The 24,382-nt window shown below is 41.0% G+C and overlaps 1 protein-coding gene across 4 annotated transcripts in view; it reads right to left on the reverse strand.

The window, feature by feature from the left end:
- ARHGEF28 (Rho guanine nucleotide exchange factor 28) overlaps nucleotides 1–24,382 on the reverse strand; it is a gene marked incomplete at its 5' end in the record, with an annotated part of 258,133 nt that overhangs the window by 39,544 nt on the left and 194,207 nt on the right. For all 4 annotated transcript variants that reach the window (XM_079702486.1, XM_079702488.1, XM_079702489.1 and 1 more), the window contains 7 exons: nucleotides 1,905–2,036; nucleotides 5,892–6,074; nucleotides 7,299–7,390; nucleotides 8,421–8,599; nucleotides 19,327–19,403; nucleotides 20,980–21,234; nucleotides 24,163–24,280. In XM_079702486.1, the coding sequence (XP_079558612.1) occupies nucleotides 1,905–2,036; nucleotides 5,892–6,074; nucleotides 7,299–7,390; nucleotides 8,421–8,599; nucleotides 19,327–19,403; nucleotides 20,980–21,234; nucleotides 24,163–24,280 (1,036 nt within the window). The remainder of the gene's footprint in view (nucleotides 1–1,904; nucleotides 2,037–5,891; nucleotides 6,075–7,298; nucleotides 7,391–8,420; nucleotides 8,600–19,326; nucleotides 19,404–20,979; nucleotides 21,235–24,162; nucleotides 24,281–24,382) is intronic.

Here is a 24,382-nt window from a genome sequence, read left to right on the forward strand (position 1 = left end):
TTATATCAACTAAAAATTAAGTTCATTTTGCCCAAGCTAGTCAACACTTTTTCACTATAGTGAACAAATACTTTATAGAGATTCTTCTGTCACTCAAAAAACGGTTCCATTCTTGGGTACTATTCTTAACTCTTAGAGAGAGGCCAAAAGCATTACCAGAGAATGAGCCATTCTCTCTTCCCCCCAATAGATACGAGGACCATCAAATGGGCAAAGAAGCTGATGGTGAGCCACATGAAGGCAGAAGAGTGGGATGGATCAGGTCTCTCTGCTCCTGTATTCTATTTCAGAATTTCATAATTTCACAGGAAGTAGATTATACCTGTCCACCTGATTAGGTATTTCAAGGACTAAAAATAGAGGGCCTTGCTTGGTCAATAAGCTCACACTGACAGGGGGCTGACTTAGAAGGACCCAGTCCTCAAAGTCAATCATAGAACCAAACCATCCAGTTACAGACTTTCGTTCAGGATAGTGCTTTTCACCCTCATCAACTCTATCAAGAGAATCAAACTCTTGTGGCACCGTGTTCCAATCCAGCCCAGCACTAAACCCCAGCACGAGACTAAACCAGTACAAGACCCCACCAACCCGCCCCTCCTCTACATGAACCCTGACTTCAGGCCGCTGTAAACAGCCTCTCGATGGTTCTAGCAGATGTCAGGGGAGATGTGGATACAGACAGGGAGAGCCTTCCTTGCCTGGTCTGACAGGAGGTAGGTGTGGCCTGCGCTCTGAGCAGCTGCAGGAGCTGAGTGGAGCCTGTCCAGCTGTCCCTGGGCTGAGGCTGAAAGTGACAGATCCCTACATGTATTTTTAGCTAGAACTTCCTCAATGGCATCATGAGGCTCTTCTTTTAAAAGGAAATCACCTGGGGCAGTACAACTCCCCTGACAAATCTGGGCTGTGCCAAAATGAAAAACACATGTGCACATTCTGAAAATAGAAACCCAGGATTAGATAAAGTAGAACTTAAGAATAATTATTGGCTCTGGTTTAAAAAAAATGTATAGAATTTTAAAACTGTACTGCTTCCATGTATCTTAATTAACCAAGGGATGCTGTTAAAGAAATTCTAAGACAATTTAATCCTCCAATCTCTAGCTACTAAAGACATTTTATCTGTGCACAGAAGACCTGGTGGAAGTAAGGTTTTTAATCACCAAGACACAATGAAAACTTATATGCTTTATGGTCCTATCTCAGAAACCTCTAGGGAACTAAATATTTAGCTCACAACTATACATATAATTCGGTTCTGAGAAGTTATCTAAATCAATTCACCACATTCTATTTTTCTGTATTTAAAATCTACTGAAACACTGTGTAATAAATGAATTCTGACTTCAACTAAAGTGTATGACAACAGTGATCAAGAATCTTCCGGCATTTCTGCCTTTAACCCGAACACCAAACCTCATGTGTGTGTGTGTGTGTGTGTCTGTCTGTTTCTGTGTCTGTGCATGGGCATGTGTGCATATATGCATTAGATTCTAGTTTTCTGAGTTATGTTTTCTGAGTTGACGATATGAGATTAAGGTAAAGGACTTATTCTTTAATGAACTGCAGGGACCCTTTTCCAAAAAACCAAAAAGTGTAAAAGCTCTTTCAAGACTGTATTCAGTAAGTCATAGCAAATACAAGGCAGGGTAGAGTTTGGTTACCCAGCTTCCCTAGGTAATGGCAGTATAACCTACAAACTATTCTTTAAGTCCTTGTCCTTGGAACACCAGTGTCACTTCTATAGGTAAAGGAGGCTAGCATATTTATTTTCAGGGTTTTTTCAAAAGAATATACTCAGTACCCTTCAAATCAGGACAGAGTCACTGCCTTAATTCTATGTGCCCACTATATGCTCCAGGGACTGTGCCCAGGCTCACTGCAAAGGCTACATGCTCACTTACAAGCAGTAGGCGATCCGGGTGCGTCCCGAGAACTGAACATATCCTGCAAAGCAGGTTCTCCACAACCTTCCTTGGGCGACTGACACGCATCGCTCATCTGGGAGGCCTTCACTGCAACTTGCAGGCTCTCGGCTAAGGAGAAGGAGAAAAACAAAAGTAAATTAAAAAAAAAATATGTGTGTGTGTGTGTGTGTATGTGTGTGTATATATACACACACACACATACATACATATACATAGTTCAGGGGTTGGCAAACTATTTGATCCGCATCTGTTTTCATATGGCCCAGGAGCTAAAAATGGTTTTTACCTTTTTAAAGCATTGTTAAAATACACACACATGCACAAAGAAGATTGTGCTCCCCAAACTGTATATGGCCTGCAGAGCCTAAAATATTTACTATCTGGCCCTATACAGAAAAGGTTTACCAACCCGCAGTCTAGACCAATACTTTTAGCATTACTTTATGACAGAGAATTAATTCAATAAAAAAATGAACAGTATAAAAATAACTCAAATGCAACTTCCAGTAAATTAGTATGCTAAAAAACTTCCTGAAATCAATTAATTTAAATATATTAGGCATTAGGATTTTATTATTTATTTATTTATTTAGCTGCGCCGGGTCTTAGTTCCGGCACGCAGGATCTTCCTTGCCGCCTGCAGGACCTTTAGTTGCAGCATGCGAACTCTTAGTTGCGGCATGTGGGATCTAGTTCCCTGACCAGGGATTGAACCCGGGCCCCCTGAACTGGGAGGGCAGTCTTAACCACCGGACCACCAGGGAACTCCCCAGGCATTAGGATTTTAAAACTTGCTACTCAGAAATATTAGCTATTCTTCAAAAGAGTATTTCCCCAAATGTGCCTTAAATAAAATACGGATTCCCAATCTTCACCCTAGACCTACTGGATCAGATTCTCCAGAGGAGAAAACAAGGGATTTGAATTTTGTTTGTTTGTTTGTTTTGTTTTGTTTTTTTGCTGTACGCGGGCCTCTCACTGCTGTGGCCTCTCCCTGCTGCGGCCTCTCCCGCTGCGGAGCACAGGCTCCGGACGCGCAGGCTCAGCGGCCATGGCTCACGGGCCCAGCCGCTCCGCGGAATGTGGGATCTTCCCGGACCGGTGCACAAACTTGTGTCTCCTGCATCGGCAGGCGGACTCTCAACCACTGCGCCACCAGGGAAGCCCGGGGGTTTGAATTTTAAACAAGCACCAATGGCTACTCTTAGGATCTGGTAAGACTGGGAAACGCCACACCAAGAAAGTCAAGTTCTTATTTACAATTAAAAATTTGCAACTGGGCTTCCCTGGTGGCGCAGTGGTTGAGAGTCTGCCTGCCGATGCAGGGGACACGGGTTCGTGTCCCGGTCCGGGAAGACCCCCACATGCCACGCAGCGGCTGGGCCCGTGAGCCACGGCCACTAAGCCTGCGCGTCCGGAGCCTGTGCTCCGCAGCAGGAGAGGCCACAACAGTGAGAGGCCCACGTACTGCAAAAAAAAAAAAAAATTGCAACTAGCTCATAGGATAGCATAATTCTGAGGACTCTACAAATATTTCCAAAACCCTCTGTCCAGTGATTCAGTTTAGCAACTACTCACTGAGCACCTACTCTGTTCTGGGGGCCACTGGGCGTCTGCTAACTAATAAGGAGAGTTTGCAGACTAGAGAAGGAAAGAGACACACACAACTAACTCTACTACAGGGCGGCACACAATCAGTGCCAAGTTCTGCCATCCAGGTATCAGAGCATCAGAAAATGCCCAGCAGCACAGGCTAAAATTGAGAGTGCGCGACTTATTTGATAAAGACATCGTCAGGGACGATGAGAAGGTCCCTGGTTGTGTCAACCCATTTGGAAGTTCTTCTGGCTTTATTTCTAAAATCTACCTTGCCTCTGCCCACTTCTCTCTACTTGCATTGCCAAAAGTCCTGGTCTAGACCGAGGCCCCAGCCTCTCTCATCTCAGCCTCCGTAAGCACTTCCTAACAGTCTCCAGGCCAACTAGTCTCCTTCCCATCTTGTTTTCCATTCAGCAACCCTCATTCTTTTCAAGGTATTAATAAGATCATGCTACACCCATGATTAAAAGCTTCCAACAACTAACTTTCCACTGATTTTGGAATAAAATGTCTCTCTCTCTCTTTTTTTTTAAAACCAGAATCTACAAAGATCTGGTCCCTGCCCACCCATAGCAGCCTCCTCTGCCTCCTGTCACCCTGCTTTCCTTCTTTCACTGAACATGCCAAGCCCATTCCAGATGCAGGGGCTACGCACTCACATTCTGTCTGCCCAGGAATGGTCCTCCCCCAGATCTCCAAACAGCTGGCTTCTCATCTGTCAATTTTCACCTCAAAATATAATCTCAGAGCAGTCTTTCCTGACCTCTCTACAGCAAAGCCTTCCCCTCATCCAATCCCATCATCTTATTTTCTTGTGACTTTCTGAAATAACCTTGTTTCTTTGTGTATTGTTTATCTTCCCCAACTAGAAGTTTTTATGAAAGCATTACTGTTTCCTTAGGTGGCACCAACAATAGTGCACACAGTAGGCAGATGCTTAATGAATATTTGATGAAGAAATGAGTAAGAGAGTCCATCAGTGGACTCCACTTCAAACAACCTCTTCACCCTCCGTAAGACCTCAGTCTCTTCAACCGTGAAATAGATACAATAGATTTGATCATTTCTAAATTCTCTTCCACAGGTAGTGTTCTGAGATTCTAAGGCAGAACTTGGCATATGTTTTCTGCAAACATTTCTGCAGATGGTAAATATTTTAGGCTTTGTGGGCCGTACAGTCTCTGTTGCAACTATTCATCTTTGCCACTGTAGCAAGAATGCAGCCACGGACAATATGAAACAAGTGGGTGTGGCTGTGTTCCAATAAAACTACAGCTAAAAAACAGGCAGTGGGAGGTGGGATGCATTTAGTCCGTGGTCTGTAATTTACCAACCCATGTGCTGAATGACAGCATTCCCTGCCACTCTTGGGTGGTGGCTCTTTTATCTCCCAAACCCTCTGTCCCTATTGTCACTTCCAGACTACTGGCCCCATTTCCTCCCTAAACCTGTTTTTCCCTTGAAGTTCATGCCACCAGATTACACCACTCATTGGTCCTCCTGGTTGCCATTCATCTACAGACTCCTCAAACGACATGGCACCTTGTGCAAGTTCCCTCACCTCCCCCAATGCTACTCTTGTCAGAATTCTCTATAATTTCAATTCTGTGAACACAGTCCTTCCAGTACCCTGGCCTATCATCTCCCTAACTTTTTCCCCTTCGGTGAGCTTGTCCTCCACCCTCCTTCAGCCACCAACTCTCATGGTTATGCCCTAGACTTTGTTATTCTCCACACAGCACCCAGAGGGTTCCTTTTAAAACACAAATCAAGTCACTCCTCTACTCAAAACTCTGTACTGCTTTCCCATCTCACTCAGAATGAAGTTCTGAGGGCTTACCTTGATCCGGTCCATGTAATCTGAGTCCTAAGTAACTGTGACTCATCTCCTACCACTCTCCACCCCTACGTCACTCTACCAGCACTGTCCTCCTTGCTGTTCCTCAAACAAGGCTGGCACTCACCTGCCTCAGGACCTTTGCACCTGCTGTTCTCTATATCTGGAACATTCTTTCCCCAGATATCTACTTGGCTTTCTCACTTACTTCTTGTCTGCTCACATATCACTATATCAAAGAGGCCTTCCCTGGTCATCCTATCAAAAAATAGAAACTTCCCAGCCCTATCACTCTCTATTCCACTTACCCTTATTTTTCTTCATAGCACTTGAACCAAACTGACATTTTTTTTTTAATATATGTTGCTGTTTCTGGAATAAGTAAGGACTCTCTGTTTCTGGAGAGTAAGGATTTTGTCTTATTCTGCTGTGTCCTCAGCACCAAGACCGTAGCACATGGCACGTCGTAGCTGCCCAATAAACATTTTATGAATTTGCTGAACCAAATCCTTTTGGAAGCAACTTACCTTCTTTCAGTGCTGCTGCCAGTAATGAGGCTGCCTGGGGAGGCTCTCCGGGGTCTGGTTTAATGAGGAGGTGGGGCTCTAGATGGACATCCTCAAATCCACTCAGCTCTCCAAGTTCAGCATAGATATGCAGCTTCTCTTCCAAATATGTGCAAATTTGTTGGTCTTGGTTACTGAGTATTTCTAAGAAATAGTATTTACCATCGAAAGTTATCACATGAATACAACTAACGAAAATCTAAGCTCTAAGATAAAGATGTTGCTAGTTAGCAAGCAGTACATTGAACAGGTCAAGTACAAGTTATTGATTGGGTGGGACAAACCTAGGTTGAAATCCTAACTATTATACTTGGTGACTGTAGTTTCCAGCAAATGATTAACATCTCTGAGCTTCCTTTGTCTTCTCTGTAAATTTGCTGTACTCAATAAATGTTCGTTTCATTTCCCATTCCCCTAATTCCAGAAAACCTTGCAAAGCTGATCTTTGTTTATTCAGGCTGTTTTCTATTAAGACTAAACATGAAGGTCAGGAATGAAAATTGAGGTGGAACTGTCCAAGATGAGCGCTCCCCACAAGGGAAAACAATGCAAGGCCTGGAACTGCTCGGCCTTCAGCCAGTCCTGGTCAAAACCAAACATACCGGTTTATGTTTTCGTTTCTCAACATCCAATGTCTTTAACCACCTTCGCGTGCGTCATCTTCCTCTAATTTCAACATGTCACAGAATTCTTAGAGCTTAAAGGGACCTTAACCAGAAGCGAATTCAGGGGTTCTCAGTCTGCCTCAGAATCACTGAGGGAGAGTTTAAAATACTGATGTCTACAGCCCATTGCCCTCAGATTCTGGGTGAACTGATTGAGGGTGAGGCTCAGGCATCAGAATTTTTAAAGACCTCCCCAAGTGATTCTAAGGCCCAGCCAGAGATGAGAATCACTGAGCTCATCTAATTTCCTTATTTCACAGATTTGGAAACTGAGGACCAGAGCTATTGTGTTCCTTGTCCAGTCATACAACCGTGACCTTACAGTGTGAGATCTAAAATCAAAACACTAGACAACAGGTCCAATGCCCATCTGCACCATACTGTCCACAATTGCTGTTATGTTATAGGCAGAATTTTTAAAATATATTTTTAATCACTAAGGAGGGAGGGAGTCATTTTATTTGAGCACCTTTAGTGCCAGTGTATATATGTATATATATCTAGATAGATTGATATCTATCTATCTATCTATCTATCTATCTATCTATGCATGTATGTATGTATTTTTTTGACAGTGGTCGGGGTGGGCCTCCAGTGCACAGAATTAATCATTTAGTCATACGTTCCCATTCATGACACCTGGGCCTCCCCAACCTCCAAGGAGAACTGCACGACCCGGAAACGAGAGGCACCTGCACTATACCTTGACATTGCTGAATTTTGGCCACTCTGGCTTCAGCTTTCCGCCTCTCTTCGTCAGACTCACTTGTCCTTCCCCCTTCTTCTTCTGGGCAACTTTAAAAGACAATAGTCAAGAGAGACAACTGAAATCAAATCCAGGTATCTTTAGGCTCATTAGAAAGACATGGGAACTTGGCAGTAGAATTATTCAGAGAAGAAAAATTCAGCAGAAAGAGAATTCATCATGCCCCCTGGCCAAGAGATTTAGTTTTCTTGAGTATATAATGGACCTTGCATAATATAACATAGCTCTCAAAGTCAGCAGTTTAGGATGACTCAAATATTCCAACAAACACACACATACACAAATATACACTCATACATGCACACAATACCAATGCCACCAGTAGGTACAACTCAAATCATAATTGTTGCTTTCTACTGCATTTGGGCACTTCCATTCTTAATGAGGGTAGAGAGACTGGAGGGGATGGTGGTAGGGTGCCAGGTTGGGTGGGGTGCAGTGGAGGAGGAGGAATTTTATACAACATCATTCAAGATCTAACTAATCAAGTTACCATTAAGAATGATCACCCTCACACCCCCGTTTATAAAAACTGTCTTTGCACAAGTAATGAGGGGTAAGTTGATGTAGCACACTTAGATCCACCAATCTAAAAATGTTTATTGAATGATTCTTCAGAATTAGGGACAAAGAGAAACACAGACATGGTCCCTGCCCTCAAGGAGCTTCCAATCTAATAACCAAACATATATACAGAAAAAAGATAATAGCTGCAAGGCTGAAGATGACAAGCACCAAATAAATGCTTTGAGAGCAGGTGTTAAGGAATTTCAGGTAAGGAAGAGACCAGTGGAACTGAAGAGGTCTTCACAAAGGAGGTGAGCCACGAGCGGCACCAAGATGGGCAGGATTCACACAGGCAGAGGGAGACAGGGCGTTACAGGCAGGAAGGCATGGAGAAAAAAGGTGCAGATGAGGGGCTACTGCAGGCCAGGGCAGGGGGCGGGGAGCAGACCCTTCTGGCTGAGGCTAAGTTTTCATGTAGGGGAGACACAGTTAGAATATTTTCTCCAATGGAACAAGTGCATTGCCTCAATAATGGACAGAAGGAAATGTTACCTTTCTACTGCCTGTTGGATCCGCCTCATCCAGGTATTCCGTTCCTCCTTGGAGTTGGTATGAATTTCATACATCTCAGGACCAGCAGATGAAGCACTGATCAGAAACATTCCTCTCTCCTCATTCGCAACTTCCCTAGCAATGAGCTTCTGAAGGGAAATAACTGATGGCTTCTGATCCTACAGAAAATAGGATGAGGTGCAGATGAAACAGTGTCCTATTTAAAGCAAGGGTCTCACAAAACACAGTAGCTAACGAAAGCAACAGTATTAGGCACATCTTATTTCACTTCAACCTTTTCTCTTCCACAGAAGAGCTGTGGAAGTTCATAAGATTTCCAATGAAAAGGGTATGCTGAAGAGAGAATGGAAAAAGAGGATACAGGAGAATGTTTGTCCTTAAGAACGGGTGGTTTAAAAGGATATCTTTAAAAAAAACAGAACAATCAGAGCAGTAAGAAAAAAATATCAAAACTGTTGTAGTCAGGGATGGAGAGATTTTTCTAGAAGGGCATGGTATAGGAAACAGTGTATCAAATATTACAAAGAGATTAAGAGGGTTGGAAGGCCTACAGAGTCCACTGGATTTGGCAGTTAACAGTAACACTGTTTCAACAAGCTGATGGGTATAGAACCCCAAGTACCAAAGAGTAAACTGTAAATACGAAAGGTAAGACTGGGGAGGCAAGGGCTTCCCTGGTGGTGCAGTGGTTAGGAATCCACCTGCCAATGCAGGGGACACAGGTTTTGAGTCCTGGTCCGGGAAGATCCCACATGCTGCACAGCAACTAAGGCCGTCTGCCACAACTCCTGAGCCTGCACTCCAGAGCCCGCGAGGCACAACTCCTGAAGCCCGGGCACCTAGAGACCATACTCTGCAACAAGAGAAGCCACCGCAATGAGAAGCCCACGCACCACAACGAAGAGTGGCTCCCGCTCGCCGCAACTGGGGAAAGCCCGTGTGCAGCAACAAAGACCCAACCCAGCCAAAAATAAATAAATAAATTAAAAAAAAAAAAAGAAAGAAAGAATGGGGAGGCAAGACCTCAGATTCCCCAGAACCAATGTCTACTGCTATTGTAGTACTGAGCACAACAGCCTCACTGCAACCTGCAAATGCCTCTTGTTCCCACCAAGCAGGTGAGCCCTTGGTGGGCAGGAATGGGTCTAATCCATCTTCATATGCCTAACCCAATGTTTTGAATAAAGTAGGCAACTCAATAAATGTCAGTAGACCTATATCTGGCATAATTCCATCAGAGAGAAATAGGAACAAAGTCTAAAATTTGGCATCGAAGCCATGATTAAATCACCTTTTCTATCAACATTTACTATGATCCTTCAATGCCCCATTCTAAGCACTGGGGATTCAAAGATGAATAAGACACTGATAATACTAATTTGGGTAGGTAGCTATGGTTGAAAATGATGGCCAAAAGAATGCCGGCAGGATGAACAGTTTGGGGGCTAAATATGAAGAATCTTCTTTGGTTTGTGGCTTCTACCACTGTTTACAGAGTTGGTTGCAGCGTGTGGTTTTGCCTCTTGGACTCTTGGACTGAGCGACGCCTTTATCCAGAACACACTGCTCCATCCCTCTCTGCTGACTCCTTGGTGCTGACATGTCGGCTTTCCTAGCGTCACCCAGCTTTACCACATCTGAAGTTGTGTGCAAGGGTATGACCAGAGGACCTCTTCATTCTATCTTCATCCAATACTTAAGCGTAGCAAATACAAAAAAGCAACCCATGATGGGACAGACCACTGGTCTACCCAGTCCTGCTCGCTGCCTCTGCTCATGGAAGTAAAAGCCACTTTGTGGCAGAGCTTTTGGAACACTGCCCGTTCTAATTAGGGAGAGCCCCTGAGCACTGTTAACATCCCTTATTCGAATATGGATCTACTATCTAAGACCTTATCTGCTTTCCTTCTTGCAAAGCACAGTTTTAACTTCCTCAGCTTACAAAGTCAGTAGCCTCTGTACATAAAGAGGCAGAGTAGGTCTGAATACACACACACACACACACACACACACACACATATGTATATATAACTATTTGAACTAGTTGTTTAGTGTTGCAGGAGAGGAGGTGGTGGTGTCAGATATTTTAAAAATGAAAAATAGGTCAGTGGGTAGAACGTAGCATTAATTAAACCACCACAGACCAGGAGGCATCAGGGACATGACCATGATTATTCATACTAATCACACATGGACACTAGAGATGATCAAGAATTCAAATTAAATCTCTAGGAATGGAGGTAACCTGTCTACTTTGGAGACAGATGTTAAAAACTAGTGATGTAGGGCTTCCCTGGTGGCGCAGTGGTTGAGAGTCCGCCTGCCGATGCAGGGGACACGGGTTCGTGCCCCAGTCCGGGAGGATCCCACATGCCGCGGAGCGGCTGGGCCCGTGAGCCATGGCCGCTGAGCCTGCGCGTCCGGAGCCTGTGCTCCGCAACGGGAGAGGCCACAACAGTGAGAGGCCCACGTACCACACACACACAAAAAACTAGTGATGCAAAGGCCTAACTCAGCCTGTAGAGAGCTTTTCTTTGTGCCACAGCACTTTGACAAAAGATTTTTAAAAATAATTGCCAGCCTGTAAAAACTGAGCATTTCACTTTTTTAAAAACTCTAGATTTCTGGGTTTTGGGAGAAAGCAGAAGATTGGCAATCCTGGGCCCATAGCTTCATTTTAAAACACAGGTGACAGCTGAGCCATCCCTGCTCTCTTTGAGACAGGGCATGAATTCACCAGTTCACTGTGGTCCCTACCACTCTCTAGCAGCTCCTTGATAGCAAGAGTCCGGTCCAGTTTACTCATTTACATTTCCTGCCCAATAATCCCTGTAGACACTGGAGTTGACAACCTCTGCCCAAGGGAAAGAGGAAAAGGAACTGCTACATTCAGCCTCATTGTTACACCATATCCATTGGTGATTCCATAAAGTGGCTGATTCTCTTAGTGAATCATTCCATTCAGGATTCCACTGTGATAACAAGATCTTAAGGTCGCTTCATATTGAACTTGCACTTGCACATCTACACATTCACTTTGTTTTTTTATTGTTCATTCATTTTGAAACTACCTTCTTTGATATTCAAGAGGTCCTCCTAGATTCAGTATTCCAGGATTTAGTGAACACATGTACTTTTTCAGACTCATTTTTAGAGCTGGTCCTACTCCCATTTCCAGAGTCCTCTTTAAAAACCAACAAAATTCTCTTGTAAGGAAGCTATTCCAACCTCTGGCTACTTTCAGCTGCTTATCTTCTTGGCCATTTTCAAATTCATCATGCCTTCTGCAACATGTAGCAAGTTAAGAATTTACTAAAGAGAAGTTTCAAACAGCACAAAGAGCAGAGCATCTCACCTATGGTCACCAGCACAACGATAACTTTCTAAAATACTATGGCGAGTACTAGGAAATCCAGATATTTGTATACTCCTAGCTAATGCATCCATTCTCTCATGCGGTTAACTACAAAGTAAGATACCTGGGTTTGTGTCCACTAAATGTACACGATGCACCTAAAAAGCATAGGGTTGAACAGTAGTGTGCATTGACTCTCAGAATAATGCTTTCTCTTTTGCTCCCTGACATTGACAAGGCCTTGACTGGCCTTTATGAAGGCAGCTATGTGGCAGACTAACATCGTCAGGAAACAGTATCAGCACCATCGTACTACTGTCCATAGCCAAACACATTATACAAAGAGGACCTAAGTTGTGGCTGCCGCCATTCTGACATTTGATGGATTGCATTCCTAGTGTCCCACTTAATGGCAAATGTGCTCTAAGGGTGGCACCAATAACTCTTCAAGAGATCAGATAAGAGGGGAGGGCAGACAGCAGAAGCAAGAAGAACTACAATCCTGCAGCCTGTGGAACAAAAACCACATTCACAGAAAGACAGACAAGATGAAAAGGCAGAAGGCTATGTACCAGATGAAGGAACAAGATAAAACCCCAGAAAAACAACTAAATGAAGTGGAGATAGGCAACCTTCCAGAAAAAGAACTCAGAATAATGATATTGAAGATGATACAGTACCTCAGAAAAAGAATGGAGGCAAAGATCGAGACGATGTAAGAAACGTTTAACAAAGACCTAGAAGAATTAAAGAACAAACAAACAGAGATGAACAATACAATAACTCAAATGAAAAATACACTAGAAGGAATCAGTAGGAGAATAACTGAGGAGAAGAACGGATAAGTGACCTGGAAGACAGAATGGTAGAATTCACTGCCACAGAACAGAATAAAGAAAAAAGGAATAAAAAGAAATGAAGACAGCCTAAGAGACCTCTGGGACAACATTAAATGCAACAACATTCGCATTATAGGGGTCCCAGAAGGAGAAGAGAGAAAGGACCTGAGAAAATATTTGAAGAGATTATAGTCGAAACTTCCCTAACATGTGAAAGGAAATAGCCACCCAAGTCCAGAAAGTACAGAGAGTCCCAGGCAGGAGAAACCCAAGGAGAAACACACCGAGACATAGAGTAATCAAATTGACAAAAATTAAAGACAAAGAAAAATTATTGAAAGCAACAAGGGAAAAATGACAAAAAACATACAAGGGAACTCCCATAAGGTTAACAGCTGATTTCTCAGCAGAAACTCTACAAGCCAGAAGGGAGTGGCATGATATATTTAAAGTGATGAAAGGGAAGAAACTACAACCAAGATTACACTACCAGGCAAGGATCTCATTCAGATTCGACAGAGAAATCAAAAGCTTTACAGACAAGCAAAAGCTAAGAGAATTCAGCACCACCAAACCAGCTCTACAACAAATGCGAAAGGAACTTCTCTAAGTGGGAAACACAAGAGAAGAAAAGGACCTACAAAAACAAACCCATAACAATTAAGAAAATGGTAATAGGAACATACATATCGATAAATACCTTAAACGTGAATGGATTAAATGCTCAAAGCAAAAGACACAGGCTCACTGAATGGATACAAAAATAAGACCCATATATATGCTGTCTACACTTCAGTGGGTCTGAAGACCCACTTCAGACCTAGGGACACATACAGACTGAAAGTGAGGGGATGGAAAAAGATATTCCATGCAAATGGAAATTAAAAGAAAGCTGGATCAGCAAATACTCAACCTCAGATAAAATAGAGTTTAAAATAAAGAATGTTACAAGAGACAAGGAAGGACACTACATAATGATCAAGGGATCAATCCAAGAAGAAGATATAACAATTATAAATATATATGCACCCAACATAGGAGCACCTCAATACATAAGGCAACTGCTAACAGCTATAAAAGAGGAAATTGACAGTAACACAATAATAGTGGGGGACTCTAACACCTCACTTACACCAATGGACAGATCATCCAAACAGAAAATTAATAAGGAAACACAAGCTCTAAGTGACACAATAGACCAGATAGATTTAATTGATGTTTATAGGACATTCCATGCAAAAACAGCAGACTACACTTTCTTCTCAAGTGCACATGGAATATTCTCCAGGATAGATCACATCTTGGGTCACAAATCAAGCCTCAGTAAATTTAAGAAAATTGAAATCATATCAAGCATCTTTTCTGATCACAATGCTATGAGATTAGAAATCAATTACAGGGAAAAAAAACGTAAAAACCACAAACATATGGAGGCTAAACAATACATTACTAAATAACCAAGAGATCACTGAAGAAATCAAAGAGGAAATCAAAAAATACCTAGAGACAAATGACAATGAAAACACGATGATCCAAAACCTATCAGATGCAGCAAAAGCAGTTCTAAAAGGGAAGTTTATAGCAATACAAGCCTACCTCAAGAAACAAGAAACATCTCAAATAAACAATCTAACCTTACACCTAAAGGGACTAGAGAAAGAAGAACAAACAAAAGCCAAAGTTAGTAGAAGGAAAGAAATCATAAAGATCAGAGCAGAAATAAATCAAATAGAAACAAAGAAAACAATAGCAAAGATCAATAAAACCAAAAGCTGGTTCTTTGACAAGATAAACAAAGTTGATAAACCATTAGCCAGACTCATCAAGAAAATGAGGGAGAGGACTCAAGTCAATAAAATTAGAAATGAAAAAGGAGAAGTTACAACAGACACCGCAGAAATACAAAGCATCCTAAGAGACTACTACAAGCAACTCTATGCCTATAAAATGGACAACCTGGAAGAAATGGACAAATTCTTAGAAAGGTATAACCTTCCAAGACTGAACCAGGAAGAAACAGAAAATATGAACAGACCAATCACAAGTAATGAAATTGAAACTGTGATTAAAAATCTTCCAACAAACAAAAGTCCAGGACCAGATGGCTTCACAGGTGAATTCTATCAAACATTTAGAGAAGAGCTAACACCCATCCTTCTCAAACTCTTCCAAAAAATTGCAGAGGAAGGAACACTCCCAAACTCATTCTATGAGGCCACCATCACCCTGATACCAAAACCAGACAAAGATACTACAAAAAAAGAAAATTACAGACCAATATAACTCATGAATATAGATGCAAAAATCCTCAACAAAATACTAGAAAACAGAACCCAGCAACACATTAAAAGGATCATACACCATGATCAAGTGGGATTTATCCCAGGGATGCAAGGATTCTTCAATATACACAAATCAATCAATGTGATATACCATATTAACAAACTGAAGAATAAAAACCATATGATCATCTCAATAGATGCAGAAAAAGCTTTTGACAAAATTCAACACCCATTTATGATAAAAACTCTCCAGAAAGTGGGCATAGGGGAACCTACCTCTACATAATAAAGGCCATATTAAAGGCCACAGCAAACATCATTCTCAATGGTGAAAAACTGAAAGCATTTCCTCTAAGATCAGGAACAAGACAAGGATGTCCAACCTTGCCACTATTATTCAACACTTTTGGAAGTCCTAGCCATGGCAATCAGAGAAGAAAAAGAAATAAAAGGAATACAAATTGGAGAAGAAGAAGTAAAACTGTCACTGTTTTCAGATGACATAATACTATACATAGAGAATCCTAGAGATGCCACCAGAAAACTACTAGAGCTAATCAATGAATTTGGTAAAGTTGCAGCATACAAAATTAATGCACAGAAATCTCTTGCATTCCTATACAGTAATGATGAAAAATCTGAAAGAGAAATTAAGGAAATACTCCCATTTACCACTGCAATAAAAAGAATAAAATACATAGGAATAAACCTACCTAGGGAGACAAAAGACCTGTATGCAGACAACTACAAGATACTGATGAAAGAAATTAAAGGTGATACAAACAGATGGAGAGATATACCATGTTCTTGGATTGGAAGAATCAATAATGTAAAAATGCCTATACTACCCAAAGCAATCTACAGATTCAGTAAATCCCCATCAAATTACTAATGGAATTTTTTACAGAACTAGAACAGAAAATCTTAAAATTTGTATGGAGACACAAAAGACCCCAAATAGCCAAAGCAGTCTTGAGGGAAAAAAACGGAGCGGGAGGAATCAGACTCCCTGACTTCAGACTATACTTCAAAGCTACAGTAATGATGACAATATGGTACTGGCATAAAAACAGAAATATACATCAATGGAACAGGATAGAAAGCCCAGAGGTAAACCCACACACCTATGGTCAACTATTCTATGACAAAAGAAGCAAGGATGTACAATGGAGAAAAGATAGTCTCTTCAACAAGTGGTGCTGGGAAAACTGGACAGCTACATGTAAAAGAATGAAAGTAAAACATCCCCTAACACCATACACAAAAATAAATTCAAAATGGATTACAGACCTAAATGTAAGACAAGATACTATAAAACTCTTAGAGGAAAACATGGGAAGAACACTCTTTGACATAAATCACAGCAAGATCTTTTCTGATCCATCCCCTAGAGTAATGGAAATAAAAACAAAAATAAACAAATGGGACCTAATGAAACTTAAAATCTTTTGCACAGCAAAGGAACTACAAACAAGACAAAAAGACAACCCTCAGAATGGGAAAAAATATTTGCAAATGAACCAATGGACAAAGGATTAATCTCCAAAATATATAAACAGCTCATGCAGCTCAATATTATAAAAACAAACAACCCAATCCAAAAATGGGCAGAAGACCTAAATAGACATTTCTCCAAAGAAGACATACAGATGGCCAAGAAGCACATGAAAAGCTGCTCAACATCACTAATTATTAGAGAAATGCAAATCAAAATTACAAGAAGGCATCACCTCAAACCAGTTAGAATAGGCATCATCAGAAAATCTACAAACAACAAATGCTGGAGAGGGTGTGGAGATAAGGGAACCCTCTTGCACTGTTGGTGGGAACGTAAATTGATACAGCCACTATGGAGAACAGTACGGAGGTTCCTTAAAAAACGAAAAATAGGACTACCATATGACACAGCAATCCCACTACTGGGCATATACCCTGAGAAAACCATAATTCAAAAAGACACATGCACCCCAATGTTCATTGCAGCACTGTTTACAATAGCCAGGTCATGGAAGCAACCTAAATGCCTATCGACAGATGAATGGATAAAGAAGATGTGGTACATATATAAAAGGGAATATTACTCAGCCATAAAAAGGAACAAAATTGGGTCATTTGTAGAGATGTGGATGGATCTAGAGACTGTCATACGGAGTGAAGTAAGTCAGAAAGAGAAAAACAAATATCGTATATTAACGCATATATGTGGAACCTAGAAAAATGGTACAGATGAACCTGTTTGCAGGGCAGAAATAGAGACACAGATGTAGAGAACAAACGTATAGACACCAAGGCGGGGAAAGTGGCGGTGGGGGGGCAGGTGTGATGAATTGGGAGACTGGGATTGACATGTATACACTAATATGTATAAAATGGATAACTAATAAGAACCTGCTGTATAAAAAAATAAATAAAATAAAATTCAAAAATTCAAAAAAGAATGGTATATAAGGCCTCCCCCCAAAAAAAGAGATCAGGTAAGAGGAACAGATTCATATTTCAGGTCATATTTTAAGTTGAGCATCACAACTTGATCTGAATCCATTTGCACATTGTCCTAGAAAACAAGATAGCTGTCTTTTTTTTTTTTTTTTAATTTATTTAGTTTTTTATTTATTTATTTTTGGCTGTGTTGGGTCTTCGTTTCTGTGCGAGGGCTTTCTCTAGTTGTGGCGAGCAGGGGACACTCTTCTTCACCGTGCGCGGGCCTCTCACTGTCGTGGCCTCTCTTGTTGCAGAGCACAGGCTCCAGATGCGCAGGCTCAGTAGTTGTGGCCCACAGGCCTAGTTGCTCCGTGGCATGTGGGATCTTCCCAGACCAGGGATCGAACCCGTGTCCCCTGTATTGGCAGGCAGATTCTCAACCACTGCACCACCAGGGAAGCCCGATAGCTGTCTTTTTGCTGTGTCGAATTTTTGATCCATCAGCAGGTCACCTGGCCTATACCACCCAAGAAGCAGGATTTGCTTCTCTTTCTGGTCTTAGTTTTTGAAGAAACCTTTGTTTATAAAAATGTGGTGTGAATTTGTTTTCTCTTCCAGCATGGCCCTCACCATCCCACAGGGCAAACAAAATGTTCCCACCTTCCTGCTTATTTTCTCTGTGATCCTTCAGAGCATCCAAGATAATAGCAGAGACAGGTTGTTAGACAAATCAGTTGTCTAACAGGTTGTTAGACAAATCAGGTTGTCATGAAATAGGCAATATATACAGTTCAAATGGATCAGGGCCATGGAACTAGTTTAAGGCCTCTTGTTATCCTCTGGTGTAGCTTTGTGAAATAATCTCTGACCTTTATACAACTTGGCATCACTGTGTTGATGAGAGGCAATGTGCTGAACAGGGTGAAGAAGGCTACTGGGCCAACCTGACAAGATGGAGAGGCAGCTGAGACACTGCTCCAGCCTCTTCCTCCCCAGAATCCATCACTGAGCAGGCATGCTTCTTTGTTTTCTCTGAACAGCATAACATAAACTTCTTTAAGCTATGAATTTGCCAAAACCAGTTGAAATTGAGGATATCTGCTAATGGTACCCAAATATCCTGTCAGTCAATGGATGATAAACACTAACATTGTAGAGAAGCACCATTATACCGCCCACATTGGTACTGCATCTTAGATTCTTTCCTATAACAGGGCCTGATGCTCCATGATGCTGACAAGGGGTTGACTCATGACATCTTCCATCTTTAAGCGAGTCACTGTGGACAAGATGCTATATAAGAAATGCTATAAAATACTGGTTTTACTGCTAGTCTGAGTCTCACTCTGTGCTGGCAATGAGATTACAATAACACACTACAAAGGCAAGTGTTACATGAACAACCTTAGTTATTAGTAGCCATTATGAGAGAATTAAGAAAGAATCGTCTTTACACTTTAGATACCAGGATGGTGTTCTCGTGTCTGGCAGAAGGAGCATCATAACAGTTATGAATGGAGTTGGCAACTGGTACAGCAGGCACTGTCCAATGAGGGTAGAGAGAGTGAGGTGCCAGAAGTGACTCGTTATTCCCATCATTAACATTTGAGGTGCTGGGAAGTCAGGACTGCAGGGGGAGGGGGTTTCTGGAGGAAAGACCAAGATAGCCAGACAGCAGAGGGTCCCCTTGTGGGGTTTAGGGCAGTGCCTATTCACCAACCAGTATCAAAGTACTTCAATATTTTCACAACTGGTTAAATTGCTGCATCAGCTGACTACCAGTCCTAGTTGCAATAAATCAATGCATATCATGCTTGGTAAACCCAACTGGATCCTTGCTACTGAACACTGTAATTGCTAATAATGGGACTATACCACAGGCATGATCTTGCCAATGACCATTTAATTTCATTAGGAATTTCAGGCATTTTTCAAGGAGATGTGGGATTAAACCAATTAAAATATTCATCACACGGCCATATACTTACAACAGCTGCAAAGATGTACTTCTGGTCTTTTTCTTGTAAAAAGAGCAGCACATCAGATAGAAGCAGAGCTAGGATATCTTCAAAGGAAAAATATTACTAGTATTAATGAAGCAAACCACAATTCAAATGTCTTTATTAAAATTCTAATTTCATGTTTAAATAATTTAAATAAACATACTAAAAATAAATACTAACTTTTAGTCTAACTATAAAACCTTTATTAAAATGCCTGTATTATGATAGCTAAAGATATATTTTATAGATAACTTAGTAGGTAAGCTGTGTTTAAGTGCACGCTTGTGTGTGTCACGGTTGGTACAGCTAAATCTCCAGCAAAATTTAATGTTGTAGCCTTCCAAATGGAAGAAAAAGATTCAATAAAAAACAAGGTTCTAATAGAATAGAGCAAGCCCTTACCTTTACGGCAAAAAAGTGCTTAATTAAAAATGTTCATGGGCAGCTTCTGCCTTGAATTACTATATATACTAATCTGCTATTTTGTTCCATCTGGATCTGAGGGAAGTCTGAGGTCCTACACCTCCCTTACATACTGTTCACAAGAACCCACCTTCACTATACCACTAACATTCTAACAAAAAGTTACCCAGCTGTTCAGTCCACAAAACAGATAAAGAGCAAATGACTTGGAGCAATAGGATCTACAGACTGCGGTTAATATTTTAGTTGTGGTTAATATTCTAAGTATGGTTCATGTTTAGTTGCAACACTGCAAGTTTCTGATCAATAAGTCCTTTGGTCATTTGTTGCAAGCACTACCAAAACTTGATAATCCTTCAGTGGGTAGCAACCTTGGAGTACCTGGAATTTAACCACCTCTTCCTCTCATTGCTTACCTAAGGAAGATACTAAGACATATCAGAAACAAGAAGGTTGGGCCAGTGGTGCTTAACCCTGACTGCAGACCCACCTGGGTGCTTTGAGCATCCCTATGCCTGGGCTTCACCCCCAGACCAATAAAATCAGAACCTCTGGGAGGAGACTTCAGCATCAGTAAAATTTTTAAACTCCAGAGGCCATTCTAGGGTTTTAAATCTAGTGGCCAATGTTGACAAAGCCTCGGACAAGGTGCTAGCTACAGAATCATTTCTTAAGGATCAGAATAAACTATTTTAGACTCTAACCAGATTAATAGGCAGGTTAATGCCTGATAGCAAACAGCACACCAATGTCAACGTGTATATTTATGCATTACTATGTATATTTATGCATTATATCATTCAGTCCCAAAGATGATGTTTAGAGCTCATTTTTCCCCTCAATGGTCTGAGCTCCTGGCTGGCTTGGCACACAACAGATCCTGAGTGTGTAGGCACATTTTCCAGAATAATATTTCCATGCCAACAATTAGCAGAATTCTCAGGTCCTTTGATTCAAACATCGCAAACTTGAAAACCCATGCAATACATAAGAAGCCTTCTGCTTGAGGCAGCAAACTTCCCCTAAGGTTTGTAGCGTGGTCCACCTGTGCCTATGGAAGTTTTCATCTTGATCCTACAGGGATCTTTCCACTGACCTAGGGTTTGTGTGTGGGCCTGCATCACTGAACCATTTTTCTTTGGAAAATCTGTCCTCTGTTAAATGAATAATGTGCGTGAACATGAGGGAGAAATTGGTCTGTTAGAGCCACGGTACCTTTGAAACGACCCGTAGCGGTTTTCCAATAAACAAGGCCATCGTATAACAGGGTCCTTTCTTTACTCATCAGTGCCTGTTTCCTAAACACGTGGCCATTTTTAAGCTTGGTATATGTTTTGTTTTCAATCTTATTTAGGATCTCAAGCCATTTTTGTTTTTTCTCATGTTCGCTGACTTTTAAATCCACAGCTGCAATCATGTCTTTAATTAAGCAAAGAGCTTTGCATAAGTCTTTCTGTTCTTCAGTGCTCTCTGCATGGGAAAAAGAAAGAACAGACACCATGAAATAAGCCAGAGCGCTAATAAGGAAGACACCTTTTCTTTAGTTTTAAATAAAGTTAAATACATCATCCAAATAGCAAAAATCCCAGAGCAAAAATATTGGATTAACTTCAAATATTCTATCATCACTCCACACCCCCCCTCCCCAAAAGGATGGTTAAAATGTATTATTAAGAAGATTTACATATCAGATGCTTCAGCAGAAACACTGTGACAATACGATGTCTGAGTTCTAGAGACTGGTCTGACCTTCCTTCCTAGAGCAGTGAATGTGTCATAGCCCAAGTTAGGCCTTCCTTCCACCTTCCCAGACACAGGTAATTAAGCAAACCCCACACCTAGCTTCTTAGAACTTAACTGAGCTACAAGCCCAAGCTGGAGTCCTTTCCCAGAAGGGAGCTGCAGGGTGACTTGAATAGACCTCGGACTCATTTGCTTTCCTAGATCCCTCTCTCCCTAAAAAAATAACATATAAAATTATAACTTACAACTGCATTAACATAAAGATAAATATATTAATAATATATATTAAAATATTTTTTCAACCTAAAAAAAATGGGACCAAGGCACTGTGCAGAGTAGGTAGCTCAGCCACACTCACGCCAACAGAGTAGACGATCATCGAATCCAGCTGCTACTCTGAAATACTGGCCATCTCTCTTATCTCTAGATTATCTTAAGAAAAACTGCTGGAGAAGTTTCTGCAACAGCCTCCTGGAGCTCTAGATGAAACCAAATGTAGCTATTTTCTATATCTGATTTAAAAAAAACGAATTGATGTTTATTGAGGTGAATGGAACTGAAAGGGAAAGTTTCAGGAGGTCAGAAAATGCTAGAAGGAGAGGAGAAAGAAAAACAACAGAGAAAATAAAAGATTCTCTAAGAGCCTAGAGCAGCAGAAATAAACACACAGAAATAGCAGTGAAATGGAATAAGAACAAGTCCTCCAAAGGGTCTAAACTTTCCAGGCTCTAAATGCCTCAGATAGGTACCTGAGGGCTTTGTGAGGAAACCAAGGAATAGATCGTGACACCAATCGTTAACAAGGAAGATTTTCTCATTGCTCATGAAAAGAATATACTTCATTTACTTCACTACTTTACTATACCTGCCACCCACCTAAGCAGCACTCCCCACCATGAAAAAAAAAAGATTCTTCTTTATAAAGAGCATATTTTAAATATAGGAAAGTTGAGTAATGAAAATCAAAGTTGAATTACAAAGTGACTTAAAGTAAGGCCAAGAAAAGGCTCCGAGTCTTCTGACCTTCAGGAATAAATTACTGTCTTTTAACCACTTGCAACTCAAAGTGCAGCAGCATTGGCCCCACCCAGGGGTCTTGTTAGAAATGCTTACCTTGGGTTCTACCCCAGACCTACTGAATCGGAGTCTGCATGTAAATGAGATCCCCAGGTGAGGGGTACTCCTAATGAAATTCCAAAAGCACTGCCATAAAGAGTCACATGAACCAATGTTCCCAGCAACTACAGAGGTTGGAGAAGTCTGACCTAACTAAGGAGGCAGTGTTCGTTCAGCCACTATGACGTCTACGCGTGCAGAGCCAGAAGTCACACTTCTCATTTCTGACACACAGTAGGCAATCACTGTCATGCATCCTACCTGGAATATGGCATGGGATGATTCTTGGAGGAGCACTAGCTGGCTTAACACAGTCCGCCAGATGTTAGTCTTTCAGTATTGTATTAAACTTAAGAAAGAGAATATAACCATAATATAAACTAAAAGTCTTAATTTTGTTTTCATTCTTTAACTGAGAACAAAATTATGAGGCTTTTCTCTTTCTACTGTGCTTATATTTTCTTTTATGTTAAATTATAGGAAGCAATACAAATGGGATATAAGGAATGGATGCTACCATTCCTGCCTGAACTTAGATCCTAATGTGACTAAAAAAAAAATGTAAAGACCAAATCATGCATTTCTATTCACTGAGACCCCTTCCAAATAAAGGATGTTAAAAGTTGACTTTTTAGAGCGGGAATTTAAGATCTCATTACCACTTTCATGATCTCCAAGGCAGTTGGTCATAATAAAGATAATAAAAACAGCTCCCACTTATCAAGCACCTTGTTTATACCAGGCTGTGTACTGGGCACTTTCTGAGACAATCTCACTTAATCCTCACAACAATTCCATAAGATAAAGATTAGTATTCTCGTTTGGTAGTGGAGAGAACTGAGGCTCATTTCATTACCTTGCCCAACTAATGAGCGGCAGAGCCAAGTATCTGCAACGGCCATGCAAGTTTACGCAAGGCCAAACCAAAGCCCTTGTTAACAGAAGACACTACCACCCTAATAATTTACTCACAATCAATAAGCTAGCTTGAGGAACAGGCACTTTTATCTGTCCATTCATTACACTGTTATATTTATTTATTTATTGATAACTCATTCTGCACTAGGTATTGAATCTAGAGCCCTCAAGGAGCTTACGGGCCAGCCATGTGCATTAACAGGTTCTTAAAGGACATCCAGATGTTAATCCTTGAACTTGATGAATTGACAGGGTCAAAAATAGCTCCTTCATAAATCATTCTCAATCTAATAAATCACTGCTGGGAAGGTAATAGGAAGATGAAGAAGAAGAGGTATTAAGGTCTGGATATGGGGGAAATACAGATGGGAAGGGTAGGGTCAAAGTATGAGGAAGTCTACTTGCTTTGGGCTGCTTGGAGGAATTCAGACTATTGGCCAAGTCACATTATGAAAGATAACTTTTCAAAATGGATCCAAATCCTAAGGCTTCACAGTTTTTCCATAACGAAAAATCTTTATGAATCAGGCACCCACAAGCATTTATAGCTGTTTACAACACCTCAGCTATGTTTAAAACTAATGAAAGAGGCAAATGTTTATCCCAGAAGTCATCACTCACCCTTTGTGTACTGCAATATCCTTTCCACCAAGACAGGGTATTTTGTGATGCGTTGAGTGACCAGCAGAATGCATTCTGGAATTCCTCGGCGTCGAGCCAAAAGATTACTATTTCGGAGCTTAAAAATATATATATATATGTATATATATTTTAATTTTAATATACACAAACACTACCTGTATTTTCTTTTTAGGTAGGAATTTAATAATACAAAGAATCT

This window comes from Hyperoodon ampullatus (assembly GCF_949752795.1).
Source record: "Hyperoodon ampullatus genome assembly, chromosome: 4".
Lineage (NCBI taxonomy): Eukaryota > Metazoa > Chordata > Mammalia > Artiodactyla > Ziphiidae > Hyperoodon > Hyperoodon ampullatus.